General features: G+C 40.5%; 1 protein-coding gene across 1 annotated transcript in view; it reads left to right on the top strand.

Moving 5' to 3' along the window:
• Nucleotides 1-17,441, top strand: part of mrpl11 (mitochondrial ribosomal protein L11) — a 107,299-nt gene that overhangs the window by 86,536 nt on the left and 3,322 nt on the right. The window contains exons 3-4 of the mRNA XM_088344021.1: nt 13,979-14,074; nt 16,223-16,316. Coding sequence (XP_088200147.1) covers nt 13,979-14,074; nt 16,223-16,316 — 190 coding nt within the window. The remainder of the gene's footprint in view (nt 1-13,978; nt 14,075-16,222; nt 16,317-17,441) is intronic.

Here is a 17,441-nt window from a genome sequence, read left to right as displayed (position 1 = left end):
TCCATAAGCACAAACATGGCCTGACCTATTCTCTGCTGTCTCCTTGCAATCTTTCAGGCGATTTCTTTTGCCGCACAGTTGACTGTGATGCGTATGCACCTGCGACCACACAGGGCTGGCGTTTCCCTTTTGTCAGCGCTCCCCGGCAGTTTAATATGCATTCGCATTCCACTCCTCAACAGATCGGCCTGTCAGCTTGAAATGAGGCGGCGGCATTGATGCATAAACATAGCCTACTGTGTTGACTAGCGCAAACCAGAGGTTGCTCAAACAAACGGCCGCTAATTGTTCAAATGTTTACACTGGCCGACTTACTTGGCTGCACCTCGGCATTTCCACTCTGGTGACCCTTCGAGAAGCCCACGCAAGATCCCCGCCAACCACCCTCCCATTTGTCCAAACGCCGCGCCACTTGAGTGCATCGGCTTGTTAAAAAGGTTTCCTGAAGCTGGAAGGCCAATCACATTAAGGCCTGGGGAAGCATCAAAAAAGACTAGAGAGAATTTCCCTGACAATCCAATCAAGTCGAATACGCAACTTTAGTGCAGATTTTTCAGGCAAGGCGCTTTAAGTTCCATGGCACAGTACACAAAAGCACAACTCAAAATGAGTATGTTTACCCGCAGTTAATAGTAAAACTAATTTCAGAACATTGGCGATATTTGGGATTTGCAAGGATACGTATACACTTAAAGAAATACAAATATCCTCTTTTTTTTTTTTCAGATCGCTAATAGGTCTCATTTAGACGGTTGGGTTACTTCATAATGCCATTCAGTTTTTCCAATGCCTGATTCCCTTTTCCGGTATTTTTTTTCATTGATGCCATAATGAATCTTTTTTTTTACACAGAAACGAAATATACAGGCCAGCTATAGTAGTTTTCATTTTGATTCAATTTTTTAGGGCAAAAAAATTACAAATTGCACAATTATAAACACACAAAGCCATGAGCAAAGACTAAATAACTATTCAATGCCGAAGAGGCAGCAATTAACTCACTGAACAACAGAAAGTCCAGGAATCGACAACATCCTATCAAAACTCATAAAAAGTGTTGGTGAACAAACTATAGACATCCTGAAAAAATATTTGCAGAAACATCCGGCAAAAAGGACAGTGGCCATCTGCATGGACAAAATTGCTCATCAGCCATGCAAGTAGTTATGCTAAAGGGTCCTACTGAACAGACTAAACCACAGGCTGAAAACATCCTAGATGAAGAAGAGGCACCACATAACAGATTTTTAATTTGCTCATCCTATGTGAAAACTTTCAACAACACCAGAGAGACCTCTATCACGTTTTTGTTGATTTCAAGAAAGCGTTTGACAGAGTATGGCAAGCCACTTTATGGGCCACCATGCGGAAGTACAACATGGGCCAGAAACAAGTTCAGACCATTGAACAACTATGCCAATGCTAACCGTGCAGTACTGATCAATGGTACCATTGGAGCATGTTTTCAAACCACAGTCAGTGTAAAACAAGGCTGCGTTCTCTCTCCAACTTTATTCAAAATCTTCCTGAAGAGGATCATGTCCAAAGCTTTGGAGCAACATGAAGGTACAGTCAGAATGGGGACACAACATCACTAACCTCTGTTTTGCTGAATAAATTGCCGAAATGGCAGGAGACGAACAGTAACTCAAAGATTTGGTCGATAGCCTGGACAAAGAATCAAGCCAGTATGGTATGGAAATCAGTATGCAGGGATGTGATTTTTCCGCTAATTCGCGGAATTCCGCTTTTTTTATCTCCAAAAATAAAATTTTAAGATTTCCGATTTTTTAATTGGTAAAAAAAACGATTTAGTCTCTACAGCATTCCATTTTAGTGTTTCCGTAACTGAAATGAAACGTACTTGCGATTGGTTGAAGTCTCCGTGTTGACCAATAAACGCGCTTGTTATAAAGGCGTAGGAGTATGCCATTTTTCATTTCTCACACGTTTTTGCCGAGTGTTTAAAGAAAGATGTCCGAGATCGAACGCAAAGATGCTCCGCGAGGTAAAGAAATTGATAAGATCGTAAAAAACAAGTTTCGATCGGACTGGTTGGAGAAGGAATTATCTACAAATGTTGGAAAGAAGACTGTGACGAATTTGTTCAGTGACTTTATTCGGAAGATCGATCGTGCCGGGAAAGCGCTTTGCATTTGATGCCATGATACCATTGTCTATGGTGGGAGAGGTTTCAAAGCTCTTGAAGGTCACGCAAAGAGCAAAAAACACGTGAAAGAACTCCAGTCAAGAACAACAAATTATTCCATCGCTGGTAGTTTCGGTGCCCAAACGAAAACTCCAAAACTTTAAGGCCTCCATCCCTTATTGACACCACAAACGGAAGCGGTAATAGAGAGACGTGATCCACCCCAAAAACCTGTACCAGTTGCTGATAGAGTCGTGAATTTTGAGGTAGGTGGTAAACTTTTCAAATTTATTTGACAGTTTTCCCCTTTTTTTCGAAAATATTATAACGTAATAAAAATGGCCATAAATATTTAACAATTACAATAATAGATTTTCATGTGTACATTACACCAACACTTTACTGTAGGGCCTATACTTATTGTACTTTCATTTATAGATAACATCTTCTGCTATAACAAAGACATTTGTGGTATGTTCTAATATGAGTTACTTTTCATTTGGTCATGATACAATTATTTCTTCATGAAATTTGAACTCTTCAACATGATTTATGTGTTAACTTAGTAATCACATGAGTTAGATATGATGATATTCTCAGTGATAGTTTTTAAAAGCAAAGGCAGTCCAATGTTTTTTAATGTGACTGATTTTGAGTTGACTTAAACTGTAATTTTATATGGGATAGTTCAAAATACATTGAAAATTGATGCTGTTGTTTTGTCTATTTCTTTGTCATCTGAGTGCATTGAAAGTACTTAAAAAAAACATAAAACCCATGAGCTCCGGGGGGCTTCGCCCCACTTGTCCCCCCACCAGGGCACTGCCCTGGACCTAGCTGGGTGCCCGCGGCCCCCAGACCCCCGCCTAATTTTCAGATAATTTCACTTTGGTCAAATCACATCCCTGAGTATGGAAAAAATAAAAATAATGACTTACAATCCCCAAGGTATGCCCATGATCATCACCATCAACCAGAGAGAGCTGGAACCGGCACCAACTTTAAATATTTTGAAACTGTCATATCAGGAGAGGGGTCAGAACCAGAAATAATGGCCAGGATTGCTCAAAGCACAGCCGGACTTGCCAGACTTAAACTCATCTGGGGGGACAAGAACATAGCAAAATCAAAGATCAGACTAATGCAATTACTGGTTATGACCATGTTTGAATAAGCTTGAGAGACATGGGCTCTCACAGCAAAACTGGAAAAAAAATCATGGACATGGAGATCTGATGCTACAGGAAACTTCTATGCAACAGCTATATAGGCAGGACGAAGACTAGGAACCTTCCCGTGGTGTCCTGCGATGGGCTCTCTCCCGGGGGAGCCTTACGAATCCAACTCAATCCACTCAGACTCGCTCTCTCTTTCTTTCTTGGTCCTCTCTCCTTCTTTGTCTCTCCTTTTCTCTCTTCCCCCTTTACACTCTTGTCTCTCATTTTCTCTATCCCTCTCTTTCCTACTCTCTCCCCACCTCTCTCACTCTCTTTTCCCCCTTCTTGCGTTTTACTCTGTCTGTCTTTCTCTCTTTCTATCTGTCCCTCTTTCTCTCTCTTCTACTCTTCTCTCTCTGTTCTTCTTAGGGCGGGCAACTTCGAGAGCAACCCTGGCCCCCAGTCCAAATGCCAGTGGTGCTTTCGAACCATTCGCTGCGACCACACCCCAATCACCTGTACTACCTGTCCACGGGGCTTCCATAAATCATGCACCGGCCTGTCTGAACGTACTAAGGACTTTACAGGCTTCGTCTGCTTGGTTTGCTTGGGTCACACCCCGTCAGGCCTGGCGGCACAGGACAGTCGCAGCCCCCTCTCCTTCGGAGAACTACGGAGCCTCCCACGAGCGAGTCTTGAGTGACTCAACGACTACAGCTATATACAGGGATCAGAATTTTCCGCGGATCCGCGGATTTCCGCTGTTTTTGAACCCCAAAGGCATTCCGACTTTTTCACTTTTTCTCTTGCGTAGCAAACAAATTCAAAATCCGACTGTCTCACTCTTTCCTTTATTGCTCTGGCGCACCCTGGCGGCCGTTAGAAAAATTGGCCGCATTGTTGCTCAAGCTGCAGGGACTGAACTGCATTTGAACTTATCTTGCAGTATTGCTTTATTCCTGGACCCTGGCTATTTCAGCTGAAAATGAAAATCTCCATTCTGATCCCTGTATATAGCCCATGTAACATACATAACAGAGGAAACATTGGACCTTACGAAGAATTGTTGTCAACTGTGCGTGGACAAAACCTGCAGTGGTATGATCACGCACTGTGCATTAATAACAAAATGAAACTATAAACTTTGCACAAAAAGAGTTGTACAATATAAAACACATAATAATAATAATTCTATAAATACAACAATAATAGGATTATTCACATTTTTCCAAAATTATGCATTCGTACTATTCCCTGCATGTATACATAGCAATCTGGCCTGTGATGGGATAAAAGCATAGAATTTGAGGTAAATGTAAGTTGTTGAAAAGTTGCCATTTTAACATCTCATCTCATCTCATTAGCTGCACTGCTTATCCTCAGTGGGGTCGCGGGGGTGCTGGAGCCCATCCCAGCAATCATCGGGCAGTGGGCAGGGGACACCCTGAACTGGTTGCCAGCCAATTGCAGGGCACACGGGGACAGACAACTGACTCGCTCATTCACACCTAGGGACAATTTGGACCGGCCAATTCACCTGAAATGCATGTTTTTGGAATGTGGTAGGAAACCGGAGTGCCCGGAGGAAACCCACGCATGCACGGGGAGAACATACAAACTCCGCACAGGAAGTCTGGAGCTGGATTTGAACCCACGCAGGAGGTTCCCAAGACATGAACTGTGCCTCACATGCGCTAACCACTGCGCCGCCGTGCTGCCCCCATTTTAACATACTTGGAAAAAAACACAATGTCAAAAAGCAGACTACAACACTTAATGTGCAGATCTCATCTCACTACAAATTAAGAGGATAAGAAATGCAGATATGTTGCAAGTCTGACAGTCTTATGCACCTTACACTCGAAGATGCAAGGTAATGCATAAAGTGAGTCTAATCTTTGGGTAAGTCAAAAAAAGTAGATCTTGAGAAAAGACGATGTAGTTCAAAGAGTCAATGACGAATTGCTTAAAAAAATGCTGACCTTCTAACTCTCCTCAAGCAGTGAGTCAGCATTTTCTTTATTGTTAAGTTCCACCGGCCTTGTTTCGCCTGGCATCCTACCAGACTGTTTGCCCCCTCAACCTGAGTCGCACCCGACCTGCGTACTCACTTCCTCGTTTATGAAACCAAACACAAATTGCTGGATGTAAGCTGGCAGGTCTACTCTTTTGGCTGGTCTTCATTGCCCTTCAGCATCTATAAACAAATAGGAGCCCTTTTTGAATGGTTTGTATTATTCTCTTTAAGGTATGGACAAAATTTCCACTTGATAGAAATATCTTCGTGCTTCGCCTTGTTCGCACTCACTATGTAACAGATGCAGTGCGGTTAGTGTTGAATACACTAAAGTCAAGGCACATCAAGCCGTGGAAGTGATTGCTTTACTCATCTGATCAGAAAGTTTTCATTTATCTGGATTACACATTTGGATTATCATGACGCTGAGGAAATGGCACCATCCAGACTGGAAGTCCTGTGTCCAAATGTATCGGACATCTGTTATCTTTACAAATAAAATTTTGTGGAAAGCCTTTTGTAGAAGTCCTAAAAATATGATTCAAAAATTTTATCAGAGAACAAATGGCATGCTGTTGTTGACAAAAAACAGGAGCTTTCTACATGCCATGGTTGGTATCCTTTCAAACAGTCCTTTTTGTTTTTCCTTTTTTCTCTGTAGAACACAACAAAAGATTTAATCTACCAGATGTGTTTATACTTCATTATCACAGACAATGGCACCAGGCATCAAATGTCTTCAAGTTGCCTCTATTGTCCAATCAATCGGGGCCAGTTATGAACAAAATTGCAAACACCTAATTGCCCCTGTAATTGCGAGGCACAAAGGCCCCAACCGAGAGTTTCCCGCAACACATCCCACATCAATTACTCAACCTTGTTGCCAACAAATTTAACAGCGAAGAACATCTTTACGACACTGATGCTAAACGCCATCTTCAAGGTCCCTTTCATGATGCGCGGCCGAAACCCTCGTTGTCCTTGTCAGGCGGCCGTTGCGCCACGCATGCTTCGCTTCTCTTGATGGGTTGCTGTCGTTTCTCTGCCGGCGCTGCGCTCAGTCATGCGTTGAGGATTTATCCAGCAGCTGGAACAGCTGGAAGATGAGATGCTCGCGGGGTTGGGTGTTTGGCAGGCCCCGCCGTCCGTTTTTGCCTCTTCAATAAATGCGATAAGAGTGCGACCTGAAAGTGGGCTTTCTCGACACGCTTGCCATCTGCCACCTATGAAAGTGTGCTCTCAACATATTGGATTTTGTTGTCAAACTCGTGCTTCCTTTGTTGAGTAGTCAGCCGCAGGCCTAAATTAACGTTCATACCGCATGCTGACATCATCAGCGGCTCATTAACCAAACGATTAGCGGCGGTCTCTGGTGAATACCTATGCTGGTGCTCACGAGGATTTTGAGTATTCCCAAGTGCGATGCATTTAAACATGTCCACAAATGAGACTGGCGAGAATTAAAAAAAAATAGCAACAAATACGTGTACGTACAAGGTAAAGTTCAATAAAAATCGGAATATTGGTGGTATTCCTTCATTTAAAGCCATGCAAACGCGCACATAAATCTGATAAATCACACCTTGAATAGTCCGACTGAAATGGTTGGGTCAGTCCTTTCATTCAAATACAGTAAGTTCTTTCTATAAGACGGTTTTCTTTTCACCGTTCCGTTACGTCATCTATTTCCTTCCTGCATTGTGTTCTGCATTATGATTGGCTGAACAGTCTCGCCACTTATTATTTGTTGTTACAGTAGTTATTTGTAAAAAATAAAAATAGGTTTATACATTACTTTTATTTATTGAACAAATGCTTGAGCCTGTAAGAAGCTTCTGTTCTTTGGTATCAGTGTATAACAGGTATTTAACTTCATATTAATTAAAAAAATGTTTCTACTTCACAGATTCTGACTATTACTGGTTCTTTTTGGAACATATTTCCTGTGATAAACAAGGGATCACTGTATGAAGATTGCTCCCTATTCGGATTATTTCTGTGCTCAAAACATGTTTACTACACTGTTGCACAGCTGTGTAGTGAACACCGCATATTTTGTTCATCTCCGATTACAATCAGAGAGCATTTATTTTGTGTTTAACCTCTATGTTCAAACGGCAGAAAAATTCAGACATTCTAGTTGGCTTTTCCTGACATTTTTTTTTTTTTTTTCAGTACCAGCAGCTGTCCAAAGTGAATTTCCTTTTTTACAGAAAGTTCAATAACTCAAACCCTCACCTGTGGTTATGTGAAGCTAGGGCTACACAACCAGGTCAACAAAACTCACAACAGTTTGTTCGAATGCTCTTCAATCAGTCGACATTTGTTCATTTTCTAAGTGTGTAGTGCTTTTTTGTCTGCTTTAACATATTAATGTGTGAATGATGGCTATTATCTATGACTCGACAGCTTCCGGCTTTGTGCTACGTACGTAGGGACTAAGATAAGGTCCCAGTTGATTGCGGGACACAATGACACAAGCTTTCTTCCTTGCATCGCCGTCTTGATATGGATCTTTCTTAATTATACCCGCACCTTCCTTGTTGTTTACTCAGGTAATGTTGTTTTATGAGCTGCAGAAAGAGGCAAGGGCGCACGCACAAGCTTGACAGGGGAATTCGGTTAATAAGCGCAGCAGTGAACGGATTGTCGGTAGAAACAAACAAGGCCTCAAGGGGACGTCATTATTACTTTCGTTTTATTAGTGCAAAATATTGCAATGGAAATAATCATGCCTACTGTGAAACAATAGGTGACCTCCTTGTTTCATAACCTCTATTAAATCAAGGCACATATTTTTCAACACAAAGCCTCAGGAAACATCATGAAAGCAAAATGTTAAAAAAAACATTCGTGGTTGAACTGTGAATCTTATGATCGAGATTCCTTCACAAAATGACCTTTTTCAATGAAGTAGCAGTGTTTCCCATACATAGGAAGAAACTGGTGGGTCGCTAGGGTTTAATCAGTCCTGTCGGAGTCTCATAAACTTGTAAAATCAAAAAATATGATGAGATGTTTAAATATACAAATCCTAGGTTAATCAAGGTAACTTTCAGATTTCTTATTGTATAAATAATTGTAAAAGCCATGTTTTGTATTTTACGCTATGTATCTGTCATTCATAAGGAATCTTGGTTAGTCAGCCCCTCCCTCCGTGCTAAATCGCCAACTCTCACTCGCGCCCCACATTCACTGTGATTAGACGGCTGGGTATAATGTGGCATTGACGAGCGTCGGGTTTCACCAAGTTGAACATTTTTCGACTCTCGGCAACCAGAAACCAAGATTTAGCATCAAGTGTTCTGCGCAGAATCCTAGCTAGTGCCTCGTCGCTCTGCTGATATTTTCAACAGAGCATAAAAACGCGGCACTGCCAATGTAAGCAATTTTAAAAAAAAAAATTCTCAGCAGGCAAACACTTTGGTGGCCCCAACTGTAGCATATAAGTTTCCCTTTTCCAATAACCTCCCGTAAACCTTCGAAGAAGAACCAACACAAAAGCAGCGGTACTGATATTTAATACTATAATTTACCAATTTACCGATATAAGTATAACACTTAATTTATAACTCATCAGTGATTTGGTCTGTCTTCCCACCCATACAATACCTAGGAACAACTCTAGTTATCTTTAGTAAAGTCAGTTGACGAGCAGATTTTTCCCCCTTAAACTCCTGTCTTGTTTACCATGCTATGTGGGTGTGCCTTTCAGAAATGGTGTATTTTGATTCAATAGCTTACAAGGGCACACATTCATTATAGATCTAGCTTCTTCATTTTGCTTTAAAAATGCACCAGATTGATGCGTTTGAAGTGAATATGTACAAGAGTTTTGGTACAAGCTCCCCCGCACCCCCTAGACTGTCCACCCATCAGGGTCTTGCAATTTTCTATGAGAAACACTGGGAAGGAGTATCTAGTTACTTTGGGTGATGTAGTAAACTTGGACGAGCTTTATAGCTCATTAACCTCAAACGATCATCACGGAACGTCTCAGTCCAACTGACTTTTCATCATTCGTGATTAAAGATGTGATGTGGCTTCATTAAACATTGTTTCCATTTGCTTTCATATCCGAAATGAATGTTTCAATGGCTGCACAGGGGTGGATCTGAACGGGGTTGTGCCGGGTGAAGGCCAATCTTAATAATTATATTCCTCATTGGGAAGCCGCCTGTTGAATTTCCGCGTGTGGCTGCACATGTTGACTTGACGTCAGGCATCCATTTTGCTTTGACTGCGATTGGGCTGCAGAGCGAGAGGCTCATTCATCACCCACCTTGTGTGGCTGTGGGCGCTGTGCGACCCGGTGACAAGGGCACACAACTACAACACACACACATAAACATACATGTGCACGTGCATTTTGCTGCATATCTAACAAGGGACCTCATAACCATTATAAAAGTGTCAGCCACTAAAATCATTCACGTGCGCACACACACACAGACACGTCAAGTGACATACACTCATACATATTTTGTCACATGCACACTTGCTAGTGTGTGTTAGTGTGCCCACATTTATACTTGTCGAGAGTTTTTGATTTATCTGCTAGGCACAGGCAACATACACAACCCCCCGCCCCTCTCCTCATCCATTTTAATGCCGACTTATTGTTCCATTTTTATAGACACATGCATTGTAGCTTGCATGTTACCGCTCCCACCCAAACATTTTGATAGCAAATTTTTGGGATGTTTCCAAATTGAATGGATAGCAAGATTTATGGGAATACCATAAATTCCTCACTTCAGAGGGCACCTGTTCAAAAGCTGCATGCTCAAATTTAAAAACTGTACACAACTTTTTATTCGTATGAGCCGTTTAGATTTTTTAATGCATTTATAGAATTGGACTGAAGAAGCAATTTTTTATCCATCTCAGGTGCGGCCATTTTGCCATTGACTGAAAACCTTTATGGTGGTTAAGGGCTCAGCCATCAACCTATTAGTGCACCGCGTCACAAAACTGTGGACTGTGATTGATCGGTGCCTGTTGCCCTGAGAAGCTGTAATGTCATCTTCGCTCTGCCGCAGGGTGCAAAGAAATCTGTGGTTTTGTTTTCTTTATTTCTATTCCACTAAGGCTAGAGCAAGACTAGTGAGGGCACACAATACATGTTTTTCTGGAGAACTGTGTTTTTTTGGGGGGAGGAGGGTTTAACTCTCCCTTTTTATGGCTTTGATTAATGCAGTGTTAGTTTTTTTTGAGCGAAGGCACACTTTTTTATGTTTGTTTCCATTCCAAGGAGCTCGATATCTGATCCAAGATCATTTATCATTGCATCATTTGTGTGTGTGTGTGTGTGTGTGTGTGTGTGTGTGTGTGTGTGTGTGTGTGTGTGTGTGTGTGCTCTTTAGTATAAATTCTTATAGTATTTTGGCCATTCCCGTGTATTTTCGACTCCTAGCTGACTCAAGTAGTAAGGAAACTAGCAGCGGTGAGAAGTAGATATTTAGCATTAGATAGATAGACAGATACTTTATTCATCCCCGCAGGGAAATTCACATTTCCAGCAGCATCCCTTCGCTGAGAACAATACAATAATAAAGCAAAAGGAATACAATATACAAATACCCAATGTGACGTGCTAATACCCACTGTAGCGTGTTGTATAGAGTATTTAAAACGTGCTACATAAAATACACACTGCAATAATAATTACCGTATTTTCCGCACTATAAGGCGCACCTAAAAGTCTTAATTTTTTTCAAAAGGTTACCATGCGCCTTATAATACAGTGCGCCTTATATATGGCTTAATATTAAATCCCAAGGTCTCGCAACTTACGCAACAGCCGCCGACTCAATTTTCCCCCGAACGTGGAGTAGTCCGCGGTGTATGCTGGGATTTATATACCGGCGTTTCATTGGCTAACCAATGTGTCAATCATCATTTGAATCGATCGCTATTGGCTAAAGTTATTCGGAGCCTTGGATAGGCTAGAGGGCCGAAACAAACCCTGCAATTGGCCGAAAAAGATGTGTCAATCATCAGTCAAATCGATCGCTATTGGCTGAAGTTATTCGGAGCGTCGGATAGGCTAGAGGGCCAAAACAAACCCTGCAATTGGCCGAAAAAGATGACTGAATAGCAAGCTTGCTAAACTATGCCATAAAGAAACATGTTTCATTAGTCTGTATTTGTAAACATTTTACTCTCCTGGATTTACTACACTCACGGTTGTAAGAAGACCATGATTGCGTATCATTATTGAACGTGAGAACTTAGGTGGCTTTATATTTTCCCGGTATCTTGTTTTAGAACGATCTTGATGTTGCTGTGATGAGTTGAGTGAATTAAACTCAATTCGAAGTGTTTATTGTTATTTGCACAGTAAAGTTGCGAGCGAAAAAGAAAATAGAAACTAAGGAATGGTTGGCATTTCTTGAATCCCAAGACTTTAACCTTCCGAATGATATTTGAATTGATGCATTTGAATGACATCGTATGGACACCGCATCCGCACGTGTCTACGACACGTATTTGCTTCTTTGCAAGCTTTGGGAATGTTAAGGGGGTAATCAGTTTGACTGAATCATCTGACTGTTTTGTCGACGTTCCCATTGTAGCGCCTTATAATCCGGTGCGCCTTATCTATGGAAGATATAGGACCAAAAACTATTTTTTGGGGGTGCGCCCTATAGTGCGGAAAATACGGTAATTAATAATAATAATAATTGCCATCTATCCTCTTCTCTTTTATCTTTAACTAACTCTCGAGACCAACTGCCCATAAAAACTTATCATCTTATCATTTAGCAATACTATTATGCAAGAGATGTTGAGCAGCAATTTTTGATTTGGTGTAAGGAAGCCAAATTAGTAATTTTTCTGCTTATTTTTAGACAGTTTTCCAGCATGATGGTTGAGAAACCCAGGATTAATAGATGCATCATCTTTAATGACTGTATTTTGTGGGGAATAAAAGCCCATTTTCATGTTTTACAACACTCATGTTTGGCTTTGCTGAAACATCTGATACTGTCTTCACCTAAATGCTTGAAGGATCTTTTAAGATCTTAATCAATAACATTACAACTCAACTATTGACTCTTAGCAAGTTGTCTTTTTCTAATGCATTCAACATCTCTCCCAATGGACTCTCTTAAACCAAGTGTTGGAAATAGACAATTCAAGGGACTGTTGCATAATATTTAATGCGCTATAGCACATGTGTCAAACTCATGGCTCATGTGCTAAATGTGGCCTGCCACGTCATTTTACGTGGCCCACACGAATTCAAAATGTCTGAGTGTCTAAAAATAGATGGGTCGGAAGAGTGCTTGAGCGAGAACTACACTTACTACAATGCCTGTCGACTATGATAACTTCAAAGTGACAAATCAGCGCCACTACAAGTCAGTGTTTCTATATCAATGCCAATGAGTGGAATTTAGAAATAAATGACCCTAAAAATGTCAAAGAAGATTTTATTTTGTTATATTTAATTTATGACTATTAGTAGTAACATTTCTTGAATGTAACTGTAATTCTGGTGACTTGAATGAAGTAATAAATTCAGAGTTATTTTACTTGTTTGTTACATCAGGCCCTTTGACAACATCCCTTACGCCAGGCATGTCGAACATCCGTTCCGTTGGATTCTTAAATCCTGCCCGCCATAAATTTCTGAGTGTCCAGAAAGAATCAAGTCTCCAGGTCATTTGTATCAGTATTTGATTTTCCTATTTTTACATATTGCAAAAAAAATGTTTTCTTTCTTTGTTGGGTTTGCATAGCGTGGTGAGTTGGTTGAGGTGCAAAACTGCATTCACTCAACTATGAAAAATAAACAAGTTAACACATTCATTGCCAAAAATAAACAAATATTTCCCCATTGTTTGTGAATAAATTGTGTTGTGTTTAAAAAAGATCCTTCGGTATCTGTGATTACCGTATTCCGTATAGTACGGAACTATAAGTCGCTCCGGAGTAGTAGTCGCACCAGCTAAAAAATGCATAATAATAAAGGAAAAAACATTTATAAGCCCCACCTGGAGTATGAGTCGCTTTCGGTGGGGAATCGATTTGATAAAATCCAACACCAAAACCATTCTTGTCATCTTGAAAGGCAATGTAAAATAAAAAATAAAACGGAACAACAGGCTGAAAAAGTGTTCGGAGTACGAACGCATGAATGACATGCCTGGTAATATCAGTAATGAAGTAAAATATTAAGAATACTTCGCGCCCCCGCCCAAACAATGAAAAAAAACTGCGAATTATAGTCTTGTAGATTTGTAGTCCGTAAAATATAGTATAATAAGTAGGTTATTAATGTAGGCTGAATGATAAAGCATAATATTGGGAAAAAAAGGAAGCTAAAAATTTGGAGTAGACATTATTTTACTGATCCGCCTCAGAACAGAAAGTCAGGGCCAAACTACATTATGTGCATGTGGCTCTCAGTGAAAATGAGTCTGACACCCTTGCGCCATAGTAATTTCACATTTTCCTACCATTTTCTACATTATCTCTACCACATAAATTCAAAATACATTTGAAGTGGATGGGTTGCCAGCACCCCTTGTAGCACCTAAACGGAAGAATGATCGTTTTGGTTTTATAGGTTTTGGCTATGGTAAAATGTATTCAGTTTCTTGATGAAAGGAGCTTTTTTTCTGATGTTATTGTTTATGTTTTCAGAGAGGAATCCCCATCGGGCAGTTCTGCAAGGACTTCAACGAGAAAACCAAAGAGTTGAAGGAAGGCATCCCTCTTCCAATCAAGATCAACGTGAAGGTGCGCGCATCCCGCAAACTCTGTTTGACCTTGTTCTGATTCCTGATCCGACCCTAGCCGACTCACCCACCCACGGCCGCTTTAATTCTGCCATCTGAGAAACATTTAGCAAGCCCTTCCATTATTCATACTCCGGTGCAGAAGTAAGCCTTTTTTCATTTGCATTCATTAATGAAGCAATACCCGCGGGAAGGCGCAGTCGAGCGGTATTAAGTACCGGCACGACATAGCAATGACTGAAAAGAACTTGTTCTTTGCCTCCTCCATCACCACTCTTTCACATCACTGCTCATTATTTGTCTTGACACCCTCCTACCTTGAATTCCACTAGCCAAGCCACACGTGGAATTCTTGAAGTCCAACACTGCCACCTGTAGGTGACCTCCTGTACAGCAGTTCCCAAGGCAGATAAATTGCAACAAGGAAAACAAAACATTTGGCCAAGGTTATCACTTAAAGCAAGGACGGGCAAACCTCGGCCCGGGGAGCACATGCGGCCCGTCAGTCTTTAAGATCCGACCCACCAAATAAAAAAGGAGACATTTGAGGATAATGTATATAATGGTGAATAAAGTACTTCTGATTAATTTATGGGCGGCACGACGGCTGTCTGGTTAGCGAGCGCGGTCCGGTGGTCCAGGGTTCGATTCCAGCTTCCTCAACTTCCTCGTGCGGAGCTCGCATCTTTTCCCCATACCTGCGTGGGTTTTCTCCGGTCACTGAATTCCAAAAACATGGTTGTTGTGTTAATTGAATGGTCCAAATTGCCCCTAGGTGTGAATGAGCGAGTGGTTGTCTGCAAACCAGTTCAGGGTGTTCCCTGCCCGAATATGTCTGGGATGGGCTCCAGCATCCCCGCAACCCTAATGAGGATAAGCGGTGCAGAAGATGGAGGAATGGATGGAAAGTTAACAAATTTAAAGCTAGACTTTCTCTCAAATAGGAAGACCATGCCAATCAATTTTGGCCATTTTAACTCCTTTTCAATGGCTTACAGAAAATTTAGTTCTGTAGTTGTATAGGGTTAGAACATATCAAAAGAAAGTTTCATTCATTATTAAAAGTATGTTTCTAGCTTTTATCATTGTTTAGTAAACATTTACTTGAAAGTTTCTTGAAAATACAGTTTGGTCACATGGAGTCTCTATAGTTTGTATTCTTCCTTTGAATTTCTAGTGGTCAAACAATACACACTTTAAGTTCAATATATTGATTTTCTTTTCAAAGTACAGACGCTGCCCTTCTTACGAACGACTTAGGTTCCGGACGATCGTTCGTAAGTTAAATTTGTTCGTAAGTTGCTTCAGTGCTATATTTTGCATGGAATGTATGTTTAAGGTTTGTACAAGTATGTTTAAGGCTTGTATAAGTAACCTGTATTCTTTTTTACTAAAAAATAAACATTTCATAAAATAATATGCTCTATAATAAAAAATAAAGTTAAGTTTAACTTACTTTTGGAAGATGAGCTTCAAAAGTTAGTTGGCTTCCTCTGTGGTAAAAAAGTAACGGCTCGCCTCTTCTTTACACTTTACACCAACCATATTGAATGGATGCACGAGATATTAAACAATAAAAATGACAAAGTCCTTAACGCGCTGAAGATATAGTATAGAATGTTTACACACCAACTAGGAAGTAGATGCCGGATTTCTTCTTCGGGGTGGATGCTGGGTGACCTCTCACAGCGCCACACGAGGGTAGCGGCCGAAAGAAGCACTACAGTTATGCCCTGTACACTGAAAAAGGTGCACACAATACAAAATCTAACTTACAGCAATGTCTGGAGACTTTTTGACATCCGGGAAAAAAGTTCGTACGTACCATTTCTAGAAAGTCGAATGGTCATAAGTAGGGGAGCCGTCTGTACATCCTTATTGTTGCTGCTCCTTGATAGTTAAAATGGCCAAGCCTTTGGCCCATTTCGGTTAGCCCATTAATTTTGATTTTGATTTTATATCAGAATCAATCCAGCAGTTTTTTACTCAACAAATTTAGGTTCTTGTATGAAAATGTTAGTATTTTCAATTCATGGCTTACAATTTGTTGATTTTCTTTCATGCGAGAGGGTCTGGTTTTGTATTGCATTTTAAGGCTAAATTATCTCCAGTAATGATAACAGCAAGCCTTTTTATTTTATACACCTAGCCCGACAGGACGTATGACCTTCGCATTGGCCAACCAACCGTCTCATACTTCCTCAAGCAAGCAGCCGGTATTGCCAAAGGAGCTGGAAAGACAGGTAAGAACTCTGCCAAATGAATAAATATATCTCACATTGTTGATTGTTTTTCAACTAGCGTGCCAGGGAATGCAGGGAATTGTCCAATTTATTTTTGAAAAAAAAAATGTCATGTCAGGATAAATAACTTATTCCAATATTATCAAATAGATAATGCAATAATTTCTTCTGGCTCTGTCAATAATTCTGCTTTTTTAACAGGCACTAAAAGGCAATTTCCTTTATATAAAAATCCCCGTAACATGAACAAGTCAAGTCATGTTTATTTGTATAGCCCTTAATCACAAATAGTCTCAAAGGGCTGCACAGACCACTATTATTGCAAACCAAAGACTATTATTACACCATCCCCTGATCTAAAACCTACATGAGGGCAAGGAAAAACTCAAAAACCTCAACATGAGGAAAATGAAGAAACCTTGTGAAGGGACCGCACATGAGGTAATCCCCCTTCCAGGATGACCAGGCTGCAATGGATATTGCAATAACAAATAATGCACAGATATTTTCAACATAAAATATAGGTTATTCATATGCTATAGAATACAAGTGTGTTTTAAGCCTAGATTTAAACAGTTCAACTGAGGTTGCAGATCAAATCTCAGGGGGAAGAGAATTCCACAGCACCGAATGGAAAACGCTCTCGAACCTGCGGATCTCTTCTTGGCTCTCGGGATCACTAGTAGACCAGCATTTTCAGAGCGAAGGCTCTGGACCGGAACATAGGGGGAAATTAAATCTGAAAGATAAAAATTAAACGAAAAAAAGCTGGTATTATTCAGGTACCATCAGGTACCATTTTTTAAGAAGTAAAAGGCAGTTAAAAAAATACACAGTGATACCTACGCTACTACTACACTTATGTATCAAGATCATTTCAGGGGCCGTACAAAGGTTTCGGGCCTTGACTTAGACTAATGTGGTATATTGTCAAAAATGGTAAATGGTCTGCATTTATATAGCGCTTTTCAAGTCAATGAAGACCTCCCAAAGTGCTTTACAATGTGCTTCTCACTTACCCATTCACACACGCACACCAAACTTGTGTTTAATGAGGCTTATTGAAATTGCAATTTTGGACATTTTTATCATTGTCTTTATTATACAAATAAAAACCCAGGAAGA

Source organism: Urocampus carinirostris, chromosome 9 (genome assembly GCF_059441175.1).
Source record: "Urocampus carinirostris isolate Australia breed hairy pipefish chromosome 9, RoL_Ucar_1.0, whole genome shotgun sequence".
NCBI classification, from domain to species: Eukaryota; Metazoa; Chordata; class Actinopteri; order Syngnathiformes; family Syngnathidae; genus Urocampus; species Urocampus carinirostris.
This window is presented reverse-complemented; position numbering and strand designations above follow the sequence as displayed.